At 38.5% G+C, this 15,171-nt stretch overlaps 1 protein-coding gene across 3 annotated transcripts in view; it reads left to right on the top strand.

Annotated features, from left to right (window-relative positions):
• The first annotated feature begins 1,098 nt into the window (after positions 1–1,098).
• The window catches only part of LOC148399243 (phospholipid-transporting ATPase ABCA1-like), a 29,286-nt gene continuing 15,213 nt past the window's right edge, over positions 1,099–15,171 (top strand). The window contains exons 1-8 of one of the 3 annotated variants that reach the window (XM_088372890.1): positions 1,099–1,280; positions 3,755–3,863; positions 5,293–5,386; positions 6,051–6,192; positions 6,316–6,434; positions 9,600–9,721; positions 10,748–10,939; positions 12,031–12,120. In XM_088372890.1, coding sequence (XP_088229016.1) covers positions 3,798–3,863; positions 5,293–5,386; positions 6,051–6,192; positions 6,316–6,434; positions 9,600–9,721; positions 10,748–10,939; positions 12,031–12,120 — 825 coding nt within the window. In that variant the 5' untranslated portion in view covers positions 1,099–1,280; positions 3,755–3,797. Of the gene's footprint in view, positions 1,281–3,439; positions 3,597–3,754; positions 3,864–5,292; positions 5,387–6,050; positions 6,193–6,315; positions 6,435–9,599; positions 9,722–10,747; positions 10,940–12,030; positions 12,121–15,171 lie in introns of those variants that run through there. The other 2 variants (XM_088372892.1, XM_088372891.1) reach the window with 2 other exon arrangements.

The following is a 15,171-nucleotide window of genomic DNA, read 5'->3' as shown; positions in this document are numbered from 1 at the left end:
CTGTGCTGTACTGAAATTTTCCAGCAAAAGGAATGAAAGAAGGCAGTCTAGGCCAGATAATCACTACCAGATGGTTGCCATCTTCTTTGTGCAATAATCAAGACTGCTTTGCACTCCTACGAACAAGTTGGATAGCAAACACTTGGGGAAATTGCTGTCCTTGATGGACTCTGTGTGCAGGGATGAACATGTATCATTTTTGTTTTATTTTTATCCAAGTCCATACATATTTGGGCATTAAAAAAATCAAATATATTTATGTGGTTTATATTTACAGTTACATATGATTGACTTTCTTGTATTTTATAACGATGTTTACAATATTGTCTGTCGTTAATACAACCAATCACCACAGAATCATCAGAGAATCTCAGTGGCACGATTCAGAGTTATATTGGAAGTCTGAGGTGTATGAGGAGAGCAGAAAGAGAGACAAGACAGTCCCTTGTGCTGCTCCATAATCTATGACCCCATCATCCAACAAGAACGTAAACTGGCGCCTGTAGATCGTAATCCAGGATATGCTGGATGACAACACCCTAAAACAGTTTCCCATACAACAGCAAAGGTTGAATGGTAGTGAAGACACTGGAGATGCCAAAAAACAAGCGCATAGGGATCATATCAGCACTGAGGATGGGTAGTACCAAGCCATGGTACTAAACATTTCTGTTAAGAGTTTTGGAGAAATTGGTCAAATTTATTTTCAATTTATGTAGGTTGCATAAACGTTATTTAGCGCTTTTTACCTCTCAGTGGAAATTTCTTATTTAGAATTTCTCAGTAACGATGGCAACGTAAGATGGCTGCCATCCGGCTTCAACTGTTTTATTTATTTATATAAAGGCCGGTCTGCAAAAATCTTTGACACGTAACCAATCCGTGGCGCAAATTAGGTTGGGGACCACTGCTGTACTGTACTTTAGTTTTCCATCTATGTTTTATCTTTTACAGGACGCCACTGCACCGACGCTGGCCCTTTAAGAGATGTTTTGACTGGGCACGTGCGTTCCTTATATGGGATAAAGGCAGCTCGTGGTGACCGCTAGTTACCTCTACTGCTGCTGGCTTTCGGCTCCGCATTGAGCAGCAGTATAAAACCCAACTGGGGGCTGAACTACAGTTTTGCACTGACTCAGACGCACAGATGCGAAGCACCGCTACGGATCAGGAGTACTGTTTTTTTTCTTCTTTTTTTCTTTTCTGTTCATTTTTAATTGTCTTGAACGTGGCATTCTATTGATGAGAAGCGATAACGAGAGAGGATATACAGAATAAAGGTTAGTGAGTTTGGACTTTTTTTTATTGTGATTTTCTTTTATGCACTCACTCACTGCACGCAACATGCATGACACAATTGGTTTTTAATATTCACGTCTCGTTCTTTTGAATATTGTCGAGTTTCTTTTTTTAGTTTAGTGGAAGGCAAACTATTGTTTTGCATAAGTCTAGTGTAATAAATGTACTTTTACCAACGAACGTATTTTAGTGTGTCATTATGCTGAAAGGACATGTTTAATGAAAGCAACATTTTTCTTTTTTTGCAAGAGTTTATTAAAATGTGTTGGTGTTTTCTTTGTCAGCGGTCGTTGTGTCGTATTGTGATGTCAGTATCCTCCTTTGCCGTCTGCTCTGAGATGGATTATGGTTAAGCTAAATGTTAGAAAGGAAACGCTTAGGTAAATTGCTTTCAAAATAAACGTCTAAATTTTGCCTCTTTACAACGCAACTTTGCTTTTTTAAGCGACAAAAGAGACGAAGCATGTTGTATCATGATATTGTAATTGGTGGATAATAACTTTTTATTTTTTACAAACATGTTTTGTTATATGCGGCGGTTCATTATCAAGTTATCCATTTTCAGTTGGGGAAACTTGTTCCGTTATTTTCAGAAATTGACACCTTGGTGTGTAAACACAAAGAAGATAAATGTCCGATAGTAACCTCCCTCCAAAGCAGCAATTAAAGCGTTTGTTCAGGCGACGTAATCAAGCGGTGTTGAATCTTGCCACTCTTGTCACTGTATTGTTTGTGTGGGGCTGTGACTTTTATGAGCATTGTTTCTTTGAAAATTTTGCGAGGTCAAAGCAATCTTGTGTTTTATTTTTAACCGTCTCGCCGTAACTACACAAACTCATTTAGTTTTGATTGTGTTATTGCTGTATTTGTATTTGCACTGCTCTTTTTGTTTGTGCGTGTTGTTGATGTTGCAGTACAATATTTACGTTTGTTATTGTTATTTTGTTATTGCGATCTTCTTGAAATTCTTGAATCAAGGTGCGAAAAATGTCGACGTGAATATTTTGTTGAGATGAACAGGATTATTATAATCGTGTTGTCAAATAATGATCTCATTGCTCTGCTGCGGAGTGGGGGTAGATACAATAACACGTGAGCTAGAATTGATGGTAAACAAGTATAAAACGGAGCATATTTGGGTTTACCACTAAGGGCGCTGCAGCTCTGCACCATTCTGCTTGAAGGCAACATGAAAAACATGCTTGTCAGTGCCTAAATGAACTAAGACGACGGCAAAACTGTCAAATGAGTTGATAGTTAGATTTATGTAGAACATTTTATTGTGCACTATGAAAAAACAAGTGACAATTAATGGAATCACTAGAAGCTCTAATCATGGTTGAAATGAACATGTCATTCTGTGGCTTACCACCTGAAAAGCTATATATGTAAAAAAAAAAAACAATCGGCAACACCCACACCCCTTATTTTTTACATACAGCTTTGTTGGTTTGGAAATAAGGAGGGACTCAATGTAATAGGGATCTTTTACAGAATGCTAAATGTATGATTAGAAGCATCCAATTTGAGGAAATGCTTGTGAATAAGTCATTCTTCAAGATGCTTCTTTAATGGTCGGGTTTCCGTCCCCAAGTTACCTGATATGTCTTTTTGTGTATTATAATAAGTGAATCATAAATCTTAGGAACGATGCAGTGGTGCCTTGCGGTTAAATGTGTCACAGTTTTTTTCTCCATTAATTTCAATGACTCACAGAGAAAAATAAAGTCCACAGGTCGTTGCGTTGTTTGTTCATTCCACTGTTCCGGTCAGTTGTCATTGCAACATTTTATGCATTCCTGGGAATTGGGTTAATATATGCACACAACTAGGGAAAGTTTGTGATACGTACCAGTATCTTTGGTAAATGTTCTTGGACTCAACTATCGTGTCACGCACAAACCAAATAAAACCTTTGAATTAGTATCAACTGAGATGTATTGAAATGTTCAAAACTTGTAATGCAAAAAAATCAGACAAATTATCTGATTTGGCCTTTTTTCTGCAATTATTCACCCAAATATACCCCCCCACACACACCCACAGACACACACACCATGTTTACACATCCTTTTGCCCTCGAAGTGGTGTTGCTGTTGTCTTACTGCGTCCCATCCAATCAGGTTTATCTCAACAAGTGGGGTGACCAAATGAGCAGTATTTATGGTTTATGTTCACCAAAGAAGCCCACTGATGATGATAAAATCATCGCCGTGGTTTTATCAAGTATAATTATTGGAGTTTCACAGTTAAATGGCAATTGAAGTCCTTTGATGTTAACAATTAAGGCTTAACTGGTTTGTAATTTGTGTTTTATTCAAATTTTAAATTGACTTATCCATTCCGAATTCTTATATTTTTTTATATTCCATTCGATACGGTCTCGTCTTACCTGTGGTCAATGGAGGAGGCTATAACACCCACTGCTTGTTTTTTTGTGTGTGTGGATTTGCAGTGAGGAGCCGGAGTGTGCTCAGTGAGCTCAGGAACAAAGTGTGATGGCTGTCTCCACTCAACTGGGTTTACTGCTTTGGAAGAACTTTACCTATCGAAGAAGACAGACTGTAAGTATAAGTAACATGGTAAAGTGAAAGAAGCAATGGCAGGTCAAGTGGCAATATGACTTTTATTTTTTAAATGTCATTGTGTCTAATTTTATGTTGTAGTATTTCTGTTTTTTGCCAACATTAATGTATCTTGCTAAACGTAATCAAGGCACAAGTAAAATTATTTTAAAAAACTTATTTCTTAATTTTAAAATATGTATTTACTATCAGCTTGTCAAAACAGTTTGATTTAATGTGTTTTTTTAAATACCCTCAATTATTATGGAAGATAGTTAAGGTTAGAACATTGTAGCTTTTTAACAAGTGTTCCAATTCCTCTGTTAGTATTTTGCCGTTTCAGGGTTTCTGCAGATTCTTAAGAAATCTGAAAAGACTGAGTCCTTGAATCTAATAACAAGGTGTAGATTGACACTAAATGTCTGAAATCAGTCTTTCAAAAGTCTTGGCACATGTTCAGTAGGATATACAGTATCTCAAGTATTAAAATAAATGAACATTCATAAACAGCAACAATTTAAGAAAATCACTCTTGTAGTACCAATTACGTGATCACAGCAGAGCAACTTTGGACAACACGGAACTTTGGGAATATTGCAAAGTTGCTCTTTCGACTAATTTCAAATGGAATTAAAAAGGCATAAAATATATCGAAGTGACTTGCCTTAAAATGCAGGAACCTTGTATTTTATTAGAAATATTAATCTGATTTTCACCACCTGTTTTATTGTTAGGATACTTTTAGAATCTCTTGGTTCTTTTTTGTTCACACTGACAGAAACTGCAAGTGGAGGGCTTGATGTCTGCCCACACATGGGCTCAAAGTCTAAAAAGTATTCCTGATATTAGTGAAGCCACAAGTGCACATTGGCTCAATTATCCAGTTAATATCTTGAGCAGTCTATCATCCACTCACTCAACGTTATATCAATCGCATTCAGCAGTGGGCCGGACAGAGCACAGAGCCAACTTCTGTTCAAATGAAGTGCTGTCATTTGCATACAGTAGTCCTTTATCCCAACGACGTTTCCCCGAAGTGACGGCAGGGCCTGCTTTATTTTCAGCCCAATGATTTTCAACAAAGAAGTACAGAGCAGTCTCAGAGAGAACGTCTGTATTGTCGCTCCCTCCCTCCTACTGCTTTTCGTGATTGTCTGGTTCAGACTTAGCAGCCATATGGAACAGATGGGCGCAATACCCAGCGGCTTCTAAATACGGCAGACTTGCCTCTGTCTCCACTTATTAACCTATTTACTTGACCACTCCGTGTCATCACGGGCACATGCACTTGTTTATGTCTTACACATTAAAATGATCTTAGCTGAGCAAAGCGGTGACTGAGCACAGGTTTCATATGATTTTGATTTCTACTGAGAGGATGTGGTTGATCTTTTGAGCTCATCTCCTCTATTTCTTGCGTATTTTTCAGATTCAGCTGCTGATCGAGATTATCTGGCCCCTCTTCATCTTCCTCATCCTCATCTCAGTTCGAATTCACTATCCACCATACGAACAACATGAATGTAAGATGCCCGTTACAAGAATGAACAATATTCCCCATTAAGCATAAAAAACAATGTTCAGTATATATTGCAAAAATGTATTTGCTGTAGTCATCTTTGTTAATCGCCCCTTTTTAAACATAGCTAGCCTGTAATTTCTCAGTAAAATCGATATTGTGTGTTTTCCTATGTATGTTGTCTCAGGAGGATGTTGGGAATTTGTCAATATTTGGTCGGACGCTTGGGACATATGACAGGGTTTTCATGGAAATACAATCATTAAATTGCAACACAACTCTTTCATGAACTGATGTCTCAATGAAGGCTACAGCTCAATATGTTCTGAAAATATTTTACTGGGTTTACAGTTATGATATATGTAGTTGCTTTTAAATAAATATTGCATGAATAGAAAGTCAATGAAGGCAAATGAGAGTTTGCAAATTAGTTGTTGAATTTGCCCCTAATGCTTATCAATCCATGAGTAAATTGCTTCAGTGGCAGCAAAGTTAGTGATTGGTCTCTTCAACAGTATAGTCAAGGCCACATGTGTGGTATGAAAGATTTGGATCTGTTTATTAACACATATTCTAAAAAAAATTCCCATTGATTTTTTTTTCCCCCATTTACTTTGTCTTTCGGACTATGAAACTAACTAGAAAATAATGACTGTATACATTTTCAGGCCATTTCCCAAACAAAGCCATGCCATCAGCAGGCACTCTGCCTTGGGTACAAGGAATCATCTGTAACGCCAACAATCCCTGCTTCCGAAACCCAACCCCTGGAGAGAGTCCTGGGGTGGTTGGCAACTTCAACGATTCTATGTGAGTGATGAAAATGACCTTCTTCAACATTCATACCGTAGCGCATTGATTATCTTTTGTATGCCGTGGATTACAAAGTTTCTCTATTTAGTCTCACTGGAAATGTACCACATATGTTTTCAGAATCTCTCGACTATTCCTTGATGCCAAGAAGATCTTGTTGTACACCCAGAACGACAAAAGTTACGAGGGCTACCGAGAGCTTCTGAGGGCCCTCCACAAGATGCAGAAGAATACTGCCCGTAAGGACCATTTGCTTATCAGTTTGTTTTGCACTGTATTTGCATTTAAAATTCTATTTGTGTTGATAAGGAAAGACAAGATAACACTCCAACACAACTTTACCAGCTCACAGTATTCTTTTAGTGAACCAGTTTCATGCAGTTAGAATTTTTTTATTTTTCCTGCAACTACATAAAAGTGTCTTTCTTGAGACTTCTGAATTATTAAAAAACATTGAGTTATCTACTTGATTTATACTATGTAGCTGTTTGAAAGGGTTCACTTTCCAAGTAAAAAATCATCATCACATTTTTTTTTTTGAGGAAGTCATGGATCCTCAGTAGATTAAAAAAATATGTTGTAACAACTTGTATAACAAAGTCGAGAGCTTTTCCTTATCAGTTATACGGTAGGCTGGGGGGCCCGGATTCCCAGAGGCCACTGGGTGTTGCCTGTGATATTGCGTGCCAGTGAAGGAAAGACATTCATATGTACCACCCTGACAATTATTCTGTAGCCAAGACACGAATCTGAAAGTTGTCCCGACTTGAATGTTGATACTTTCTATGCCGAGGCAGTAGATTTCAGTTGTCACACAATGTTCAAGCGTTAAGCACACTTAGATTTTTGTTTAGACTTTTAGAGCAATGTTTGGAATGATTGTGGGAGCAACAGATCCAGAGTCATAGCCATGACCTTTGCTGCTGAGAAAGGTTGCGTTTCTAAGATAACGTCTGCTTGTTGGCAGCACACTTGGTGCAGATCGTTTCAAATAAGAAAAAGTCCTGTTTTAACTTTGCAACAAAACAGAAACACTTCAACACATTCAAAAACGAAACTGGTTTTACTAAACGTTTACTTTTTTGAACCCACACGTTTTTTTCCGTTTATTTGCTATATTCCTTGTCCTCATTGTAACCAGTCAATTACACAGCACATATAGACAAACAACCATTCGACCTCTCTATCTATCTATCATCTATGGACAATTTAGAGTCCTTCATTTATCTCCCAAGCATGCTGTAGGAATGTGGGACGAAGCACAGGCACTTGGGCCGAACACGTAAGCGCCAAACAGGAGTCAAAACTAGAACTTTCCAAATGTAGATGGCCTAACCATCACGACCTCATCGTGCTGCCCAGCAAATATGACAACCAAAACAATATAACAAATAGCTTGAGTATGTTCTACTTTTATCAGTTTGCTTCTGACATATGTCTCCAATACTCATGTGATCAGTTCAGTTTGTTTCCATAAATAAATGTGCCCAAGATAAGCATCACGAGACTCTGACATGGAGCAGATATTACACAAGTCAGCACAACAGCAAGGGTTTTTGTTTGCAAACCATCTGTTCTTTTTGTCCGGCCCTGCAAGTCATAGCTTTTGCTCAAAAATTCAAATATTATACATTAGTAGAAGTAGAACATCACATTTACAAAGAATTGTAAATATTATTGTTTGCCCATAATTTGAGTAATGCGGCATTATTGTGTTTTCCAGTCCAGTGCTTGAATAATTTGTGCAACTGTCAATTTTTAAATGTGCGGTGTGTAGTGGTCTTCCACTAACATGGTGGAATGCATCGCTTAGAAAAAAGGTAGATTTTTAAATTGTGTAGAATGGCTCTCAGTTGAGAATAGACCCTCCATCCATCAAAATATTCTTAATTTGTCAACCGTCGTTTTTCAACCGAAGTGATGTTTAATGAGAAATAAAAGACAATTTCAAAGGGGTCATATATTTTATGTCATCAACGGTTATGGAAAACAAATTGGACTCGGACCTTCATCCTGGTCCACAAAGAAATTCAATGGGTGCATGTCCTTATGGTCCACAAATCTTTCCTCCTACTCCCGATACAAACATTGCTCAACACAACCAACTTTGCCCTTTATGCACATTTTATACGAATGTTTTTTTTTAAACTTTATGCGTCATTCCGATAATGGCCTTCCTAGCTGTTCCACACCCAGAGCAGGAAAGACTGGGTGGATTTAAATCTACGCCTGCATTTTTTTATCGGATCACAACCTACAAGCCAGAATGCAGAATGGTGGGATTGTTTTCACTGCTGTCAAAGCCGCATAGCAACTTCTGTTCCTGTTCACAATGACAGCAGCCTGTTTATAGACCAGATTGGTTAGTGGTGGGACGTGTCACCATGGAGTGAATTGAACTAATGTTTGTTTTTTCAACAAAAAAAGGCGCCATCAGAGTCTTTCCGAGTCACATTAATGTTAATATGGAGATTGTAATCCTCCACATCCAGCACAACAAGCACATGCAGATTAGATAAAAAAACTGGAATGGCCCCACACTCGTCTCTTGACCACACGACCTCCCATTTTAATGAGCGTGTACTGTAGTCTGCTGTTGTCCTCTGTGCCCTTTGTATACCCTGTAATGGGGGCCTCTCTTTCCCACTGGGACACTGATTAGAGCCTATTAGCACTCCATGGAGGTTCACCTCAGAGAATTAAGACAACTCATGGACGCAAGTGCACAATTAAACACCCACACTAAGCAGTAGAACCTTAAAGTTTTTCACTTCCTCTTTGGAATGTTCAATTTGACTGCAGCAAGCTGTTTTGCGTGTGCAGAAGACAGGAAGGAACCATCTGGCAGGATGTAGAGCAAAGTGGAATGGCCACAAGTAACCTTTAGTGAGTTCATTTCTTGAACCAAAGCAAGTTTATGCAGGCGGACGGGCAAGTCATCAAGGAACTGAGTCAGGTTGTTTAGAGAAGTTGTTTGACATCCACTGAATTCAGCAAGTCACAGCAGAGCAGTTTGTTCCAGTTTGTGATACTTTGCATCACTAAACACCACCCCTTAAGAATCTTTAATTTTGTGATTTGAACAAACCAAATGCATGTGATATGGAGCAATCGATTTTATCATGCACCAAATTGTCTTAGTCATTCATTATGTCCAGTCCTGCATTCCAGGAAAGGTCCACCAGGTCTGACCAGAATGTGAATTGCACAGACAATACTCAATGATTCCAAATTGTGGTTTAATGATTAGAAGACTCGGTTGTACCTTTTGTCAAAGACATTCACTCTGATTTTATTGACGGAGCAGGTCTTCACGATCCAACATATTATTTATACTGTTTGTGTAACTAAAGTTGTTGTTCCAAAAGGTTCTGGATTTAATCTTTTTGATTTTACTTTTCTAGGTTTCAAATTGAAGGACTTTCTAAAGGACAACGAAACCCTCTCCCATTTCTTGCATCACAACGCCTCACTACCTCGCCATGCATTAAAGCAGATAGTGGAGGCCGATGTCAATCTGGAAAAGGTAGAATATTATGATGAGTGTTATTTCGAGATTTTCAAATGCACATTGTCAATGTGTTCAACAGTATGTGGAGTATTTTTTCCACATGGGAAATCATCGTAATTCCCCAGCCTCGATACTCATGCACAAATCCAGTAACCTTGACTCAGTAGAGAATGTTAAGCCCATAATGCCAGAAAAAAAAAACTCGGGTGGGTTTAGATGGGTGCAGATGAAATGATGCCCTCTGCATTACATTTAGCTCAATTTTAATTAAAATAAATCACAATTGAATTTAAAAGTTTTTATTCATCCTCTCTTTAGTGCAGCTATCTGCTTGTTAATTTAACTTAATGTCTATGTGCATATATGTACGTGTGTATTTATTTGTCCATCGGTCACCATCTTACATGAAAAAATGTTAGTAATGTACAGACGCGCCAGCAGCAGCTGCTGAAAAATCACTTCCTAGAGTGGGGGGCAAGAGTCACATGACTGCTCCTTTTCTCCTACCCTCCCTCCGTCACTTCTCACGTGCAGACACAGTGCTGCGATGTGACTCAGCTCCACCCACTCCAGCTACCCAGATATCTATTGATCAATCAGGATCCAGTAACCTTGCAATCAAGGTCATTGCTCAATATTCGAGGGGAGTTTTCATTATAATGCAAAATCCCCAAACACTTGTGTAAATCCTGATGACTCATCACTTCAGCTTTGATAACTAACATTTTTGTTTGCAGTACATAGAGCAGGACAAACATAAAACAAGCCGGTCAATAACACCAAGAGGACAAGGCTACATTTATGGTGTATGCAAGCGCGTAATGCACAATGAATAAAAACATACAAGCGTTATTCTGTGTTTTGGATTTTATAGAAAAACAGTAGAGTCCATGTTATATGTAATCACAGTACTGCATGTCAAGGCACTGTTACTACCTTCACTTGCACATGTACAAAGTGTTTTGTGTTGATAGTCATGGAGCATTTCAAAAAACAACAAAGCATAATCAGTCTTGTATCCTTTCTCCTTCTTGTTTCCAGGTTTTGACAAAAGGTTTTGGCTTTCATCTAAGAGACCTGTGCAACATAACGCCTCTGGAGGAGTTTGTGCATATAGCTGATGCCAATGTCTCTCGTTTGACGCAAGAAATTATCTGCAAGTCGTCCAGGGACTGGCTGGACAAGGCACAGAGCCATTTCCTGTCCAACTTGGACTTTCTCATGCCAATTCGCGTAAGTGTATTCATAAAAAGCACTTTTAAGTTTGTTTTTTTTAGCCAAATATGTTATACATCGCTCACGTGAAAGTTTGCCTTAAGCCCACATCTCTCATCTGCTTTCCACAATTATTTTGGTTTTCTGCCTGTTTCAACACATCAGCTTCCTTTGCTGACCAGTGTTACCTTTCCCCTACTTTTGTTTTCCCAATAAAGCCATCCCCTTTCCCTTCGTACCCATGACAGCCAAGTGAGTCATGATGATCAGAGGTGAATGAAATGTTCTGTGCGGCTGAAAAAAGATGATGAAATCTTGCATACGGACAGAAACGCTGATTATCTGAAAACTTAGGAGTACTGTAACACATTCACTCGAAACAATTCTGTTTGGAGTTTTACAACATTTTCATGAATAGAATTGGAAAAAATTGAAATTAGAATAAGACAAGTGCATAAATAAAGTTGTCATGCAGTCCAACAGCATAATTGTTTGCATGTTTGGTACAAGACAAAACAAGGCCGTGTTCAAGTATACAAGACCATTTTAGCATTTCTCTCTTCTAAGGTTGCTTTACAACACTTGTGGTTGAATGTGTGTGAGACATTTTAGCAGCTGACTGCTGAGTGTGACATACAAGAACAGACACACACTTTCAACAGTATGACAGGCGGGAACACAAGAGGCCAAAGAGACTGTGGCCCGTTGTTCTTTCACAGCTTCCTTCCTTCCCCTTTGTATAATATTCACCCCCCCCCTCCCCCCCCAAAACAATGTCAAGGTTCTCACTCTGGTATTTACTTAAACTCATTTTAGAAAACTACAACCATTTTAATGAATCTAATAACTATTGATTATAATATAAGATGGAACTCGTTTGATTTTTTTTCAAATAACTCACCCATCTTTATCCAAGGTAAAAACAAATCTTAGTCCCCATGAAAATGTATTTGCAAGACGTCAATGAACTACCAATGACACAGTGTGATAGAATGATTTAGAGGTGGCTTACTGATTGATCCTACTTACAAAAAATGCTTGAGGAAAAATATTGTTTTGAATTCTTGCATAAACTTAGCCTAAAAATGTTATTTATGTTCTCTTCACAGAAGGATGTTAAGTCTGATCCCAAAATTCTTCAGGAAGTCTCCACTGCCACTGACTATCTTTTGGAGAGCCTGGGAGAGCTGACCGTGGAGGTACTTGAACTACACTTGCATTACACGCATACATGCACAACATTGACTTATGAGGCACTGTAGAAATAAAACTAACTAAATATTTGTGTCCAGAGTGCAGTTTCTTGTTAGCATGCTCTCAAAATTAGTCACTCTCAACAATCAGCAGTTGTGAATTTCAGGTTAGGCCTCACTGACAAACACACACGCACATGCACACACACACACATGCACACACACATACGCACACACATGTTCTAATAACTATTCACGCTTGGGTTACACTTTTACATTCATTTCTCATTGTGCAATTTTATTTTAATAAAGTAAAACTTTAATCCCAAGTCAACGCATTCTTGCAGAACATTAACACAAGAAATGAGAAACATTGGATCTTAGCTAGATTTTTCAGACACAAACACCCCTGTCCTAGGCCTGTGCTCTACTTTGCTGACAACGCATTACAGTACAGTGTGTGTTGTGCTTACGCGTGTTTCCTGCAGTAAGAATAACTGTTTACTTTCAGACATTGACAATTGCAACCTTTAGCATTTTTTATCCTTATAGGGTACCTCCTTACCAATTGCTTGGAACTGAGAAAGAAAATTAAAAAATGTTGATGAAAGGGAAAGAACTTGATGCTCTGCAGTCTGGCCGTGTTTGGGGTTCAAGTGTGTTGAGCTGAACCAGAAATGAAAGAGCATATTTGTTTTGTAATAGATGTTGAGTGTTGAAGTCTTTGGTATGAAGCTGCTTAGGTGGTTAGGGATCATTCGCTTTCGTGTGTGGTGAGTGAATTGATGTGCAGTGAGTCAGAGGGTCCGATGCCCACTGTTGTTGTTTATGAATGAAATACATCCAATACAACAATGATTTGAACATCAATTTTCTAGCGTACATCAACCCTTGTCTTGAGAAGACCATGAATGTGGAATATCATACTTCTCCCACTCTGAAGTTGTGTTCTCATCTGAGACAAAGTATGAGGTAGATAGTACAGACATCTGTTTTCAACTGAAGGGAGTACAAGTTCTTCAGTCAGATTTATACTCAAAAGTACAGATAACCTGACAAATCAATTTAAATATAATAAAGTGCTTGCACTTCATTTACCACCAATGAAAATATATCTAAGATAATTTTAGTGTGTATACTATTATCATGCCGTATAATGATGATAATGGAGCATACCATAAGATGGTAAATTGTAGGTGCCTTCAATTATCAATGAACTGGATAATTGGACATATAAGCAATTCATACCCTGGTGATTGTGACTTCTAAAGCTGGATGATGCCGATGAACTAAAGTAACCTGAGACAGACTGCTTGGAGGAGGTTATTATGAGGCATAACGGGCAGCTGAGGTGTGTGTGTGTGTGGACGTGCGGGTGACTCGCCCGGTCAACCATACTAACCAAGCTATTGTGTCTCTTGGAAAATGACATTTATTTAGTCTCATATAAACAGATTGTCTAAATTGTTGCCCATGGAGACCATTCCACAGTTTAACTCTCAGTAGCTTGCATCACTATCGACACCTACACAAACACACAGATATGCATTCTATAAAACATGCTTCACACACGCTCACTGCTTTTTTGCACGGAAATTTGATACGTCTGCAAGCAAAGCCCAAACATAACCACACTCAGAACAAACTGCCCCAATGTGCTTCATTAATATGCACATTCAGTTTGAATGTGTTAAGTTAAACTACTTAAGCTAGAAATGATCCTGACAAGAATACAATTCTTTTGTTCTGAAACAGCCATGCATGTCCGTGAAGTATGTGTGTGTGTGTGTGTGTGTGTGTGTGTGTGTGTGTGTGTGTGTGTACGTGAGTGTGTGTGAGTGCTAAGCAGCATTTGTCAGTGTAATAGCAGGGTACTTGTGGAGCCTGCAGTGGTTGGCTTTGAGGAGAATGACCGATAGTAACCTCTCTTTGTCCTCACGTCTCCAGCGTTTTTCCAGTATCTGAGGATTTCCTTATTTTCCCTTAAATATTTGCTCATATTTTTCTGGTAGCCCTAACCTGTGTCATTACCTCAGAGCAATAGTTTTAAATGATGAACTCAAGTAACCTCTAATTCACATTTGCAGACACAAAAGTTTCTCCTTCGCCCCTTTTTCTTTGTTACACAAAATAGTCACACTCCGACTCCACTCCTTCCTATCACGAGTCGGTGACGCGATGTAATTAATGCAGAACTTGTGGTGACTTGTTTCTCAAACTGTGGCAACTGTGGTGCCTCTCTGCTCACGTAGTTACCGTATGTCTCGCACAAAGGAAGTGAAAGAGGCCAGACAAATGTGTCAAATGCATGTGAGCATATATTTCACAAAATATAGAAAAGCAAAATCTGAATAAATGCTACACTTGACATAACAAAAAACAACAGCAGTAACAAAAACTAAATCTACCACGACAAGCTATACGGATGCACGTGCACTGGGTGTAAAAACTGCCATATCTTAATTTTCGTGCTGGGGCAAGTCTTGTTTACCGTCTATCTGTGCCTTTTGGGGTTCCAGCAGACCGAAGGAGTTTTGCGGTTAAACACATCTGGCCCACCTGATAATTTGGTGACAAAAGACAGACTAGATATAAAACTAAAGAAAAGCAGGTCTAAGTTGTGGTGCAGGTTTGATTGAGACACAGGCAAACATACGTGTGTGTGTTTGATGTTATTTCATTTCGTTCTTAACTATAACATCAGCATGAATCAAACCGCCTGAATTATTGTAGAAATTGATGAATTGAATATATTATTATTTGGATTATCATCATAATTGTTAATATATCTTTTTTTCCTACAAGCATATTTCCCCAAAAGTAGGCATTACATATAATAATACCAGGCCTGGCTATAATGGTGTGTCCGACAGCAAATCATATTCTATTCAGTCATAAATAATAACAGCGTTTTGGCACACAAGCCTTTTAAAAATTATGAAGAGTATGCAAGTGTTGCAGCAGCCTACGCATGTTATCAAGGCTCACACTCTAAAGAACAGTAGATAAGACTGGAGATTTATCACCATCTGTTTGACTATTAAGTGCCTTCCACCC

The sequence above is a fragment of the Syngnathus floridae genome, chromosome 4 (genome assembly GCF_059516105.1).
Source record: "Syngnathus floridae isolate MCC-2025c chromosome 4, RoL_Sflo_1.0, whole genome shotgun sequence".
NCBI lineage: Eukaryota > Metazoa > Chordata > Actinopteri > Syngnathiformes > Syngnathidae > Syngnathus > Syngnathus floridae.
This window is presented reverse-complemented; position numbering and strand designations above follow the sequence as displayed.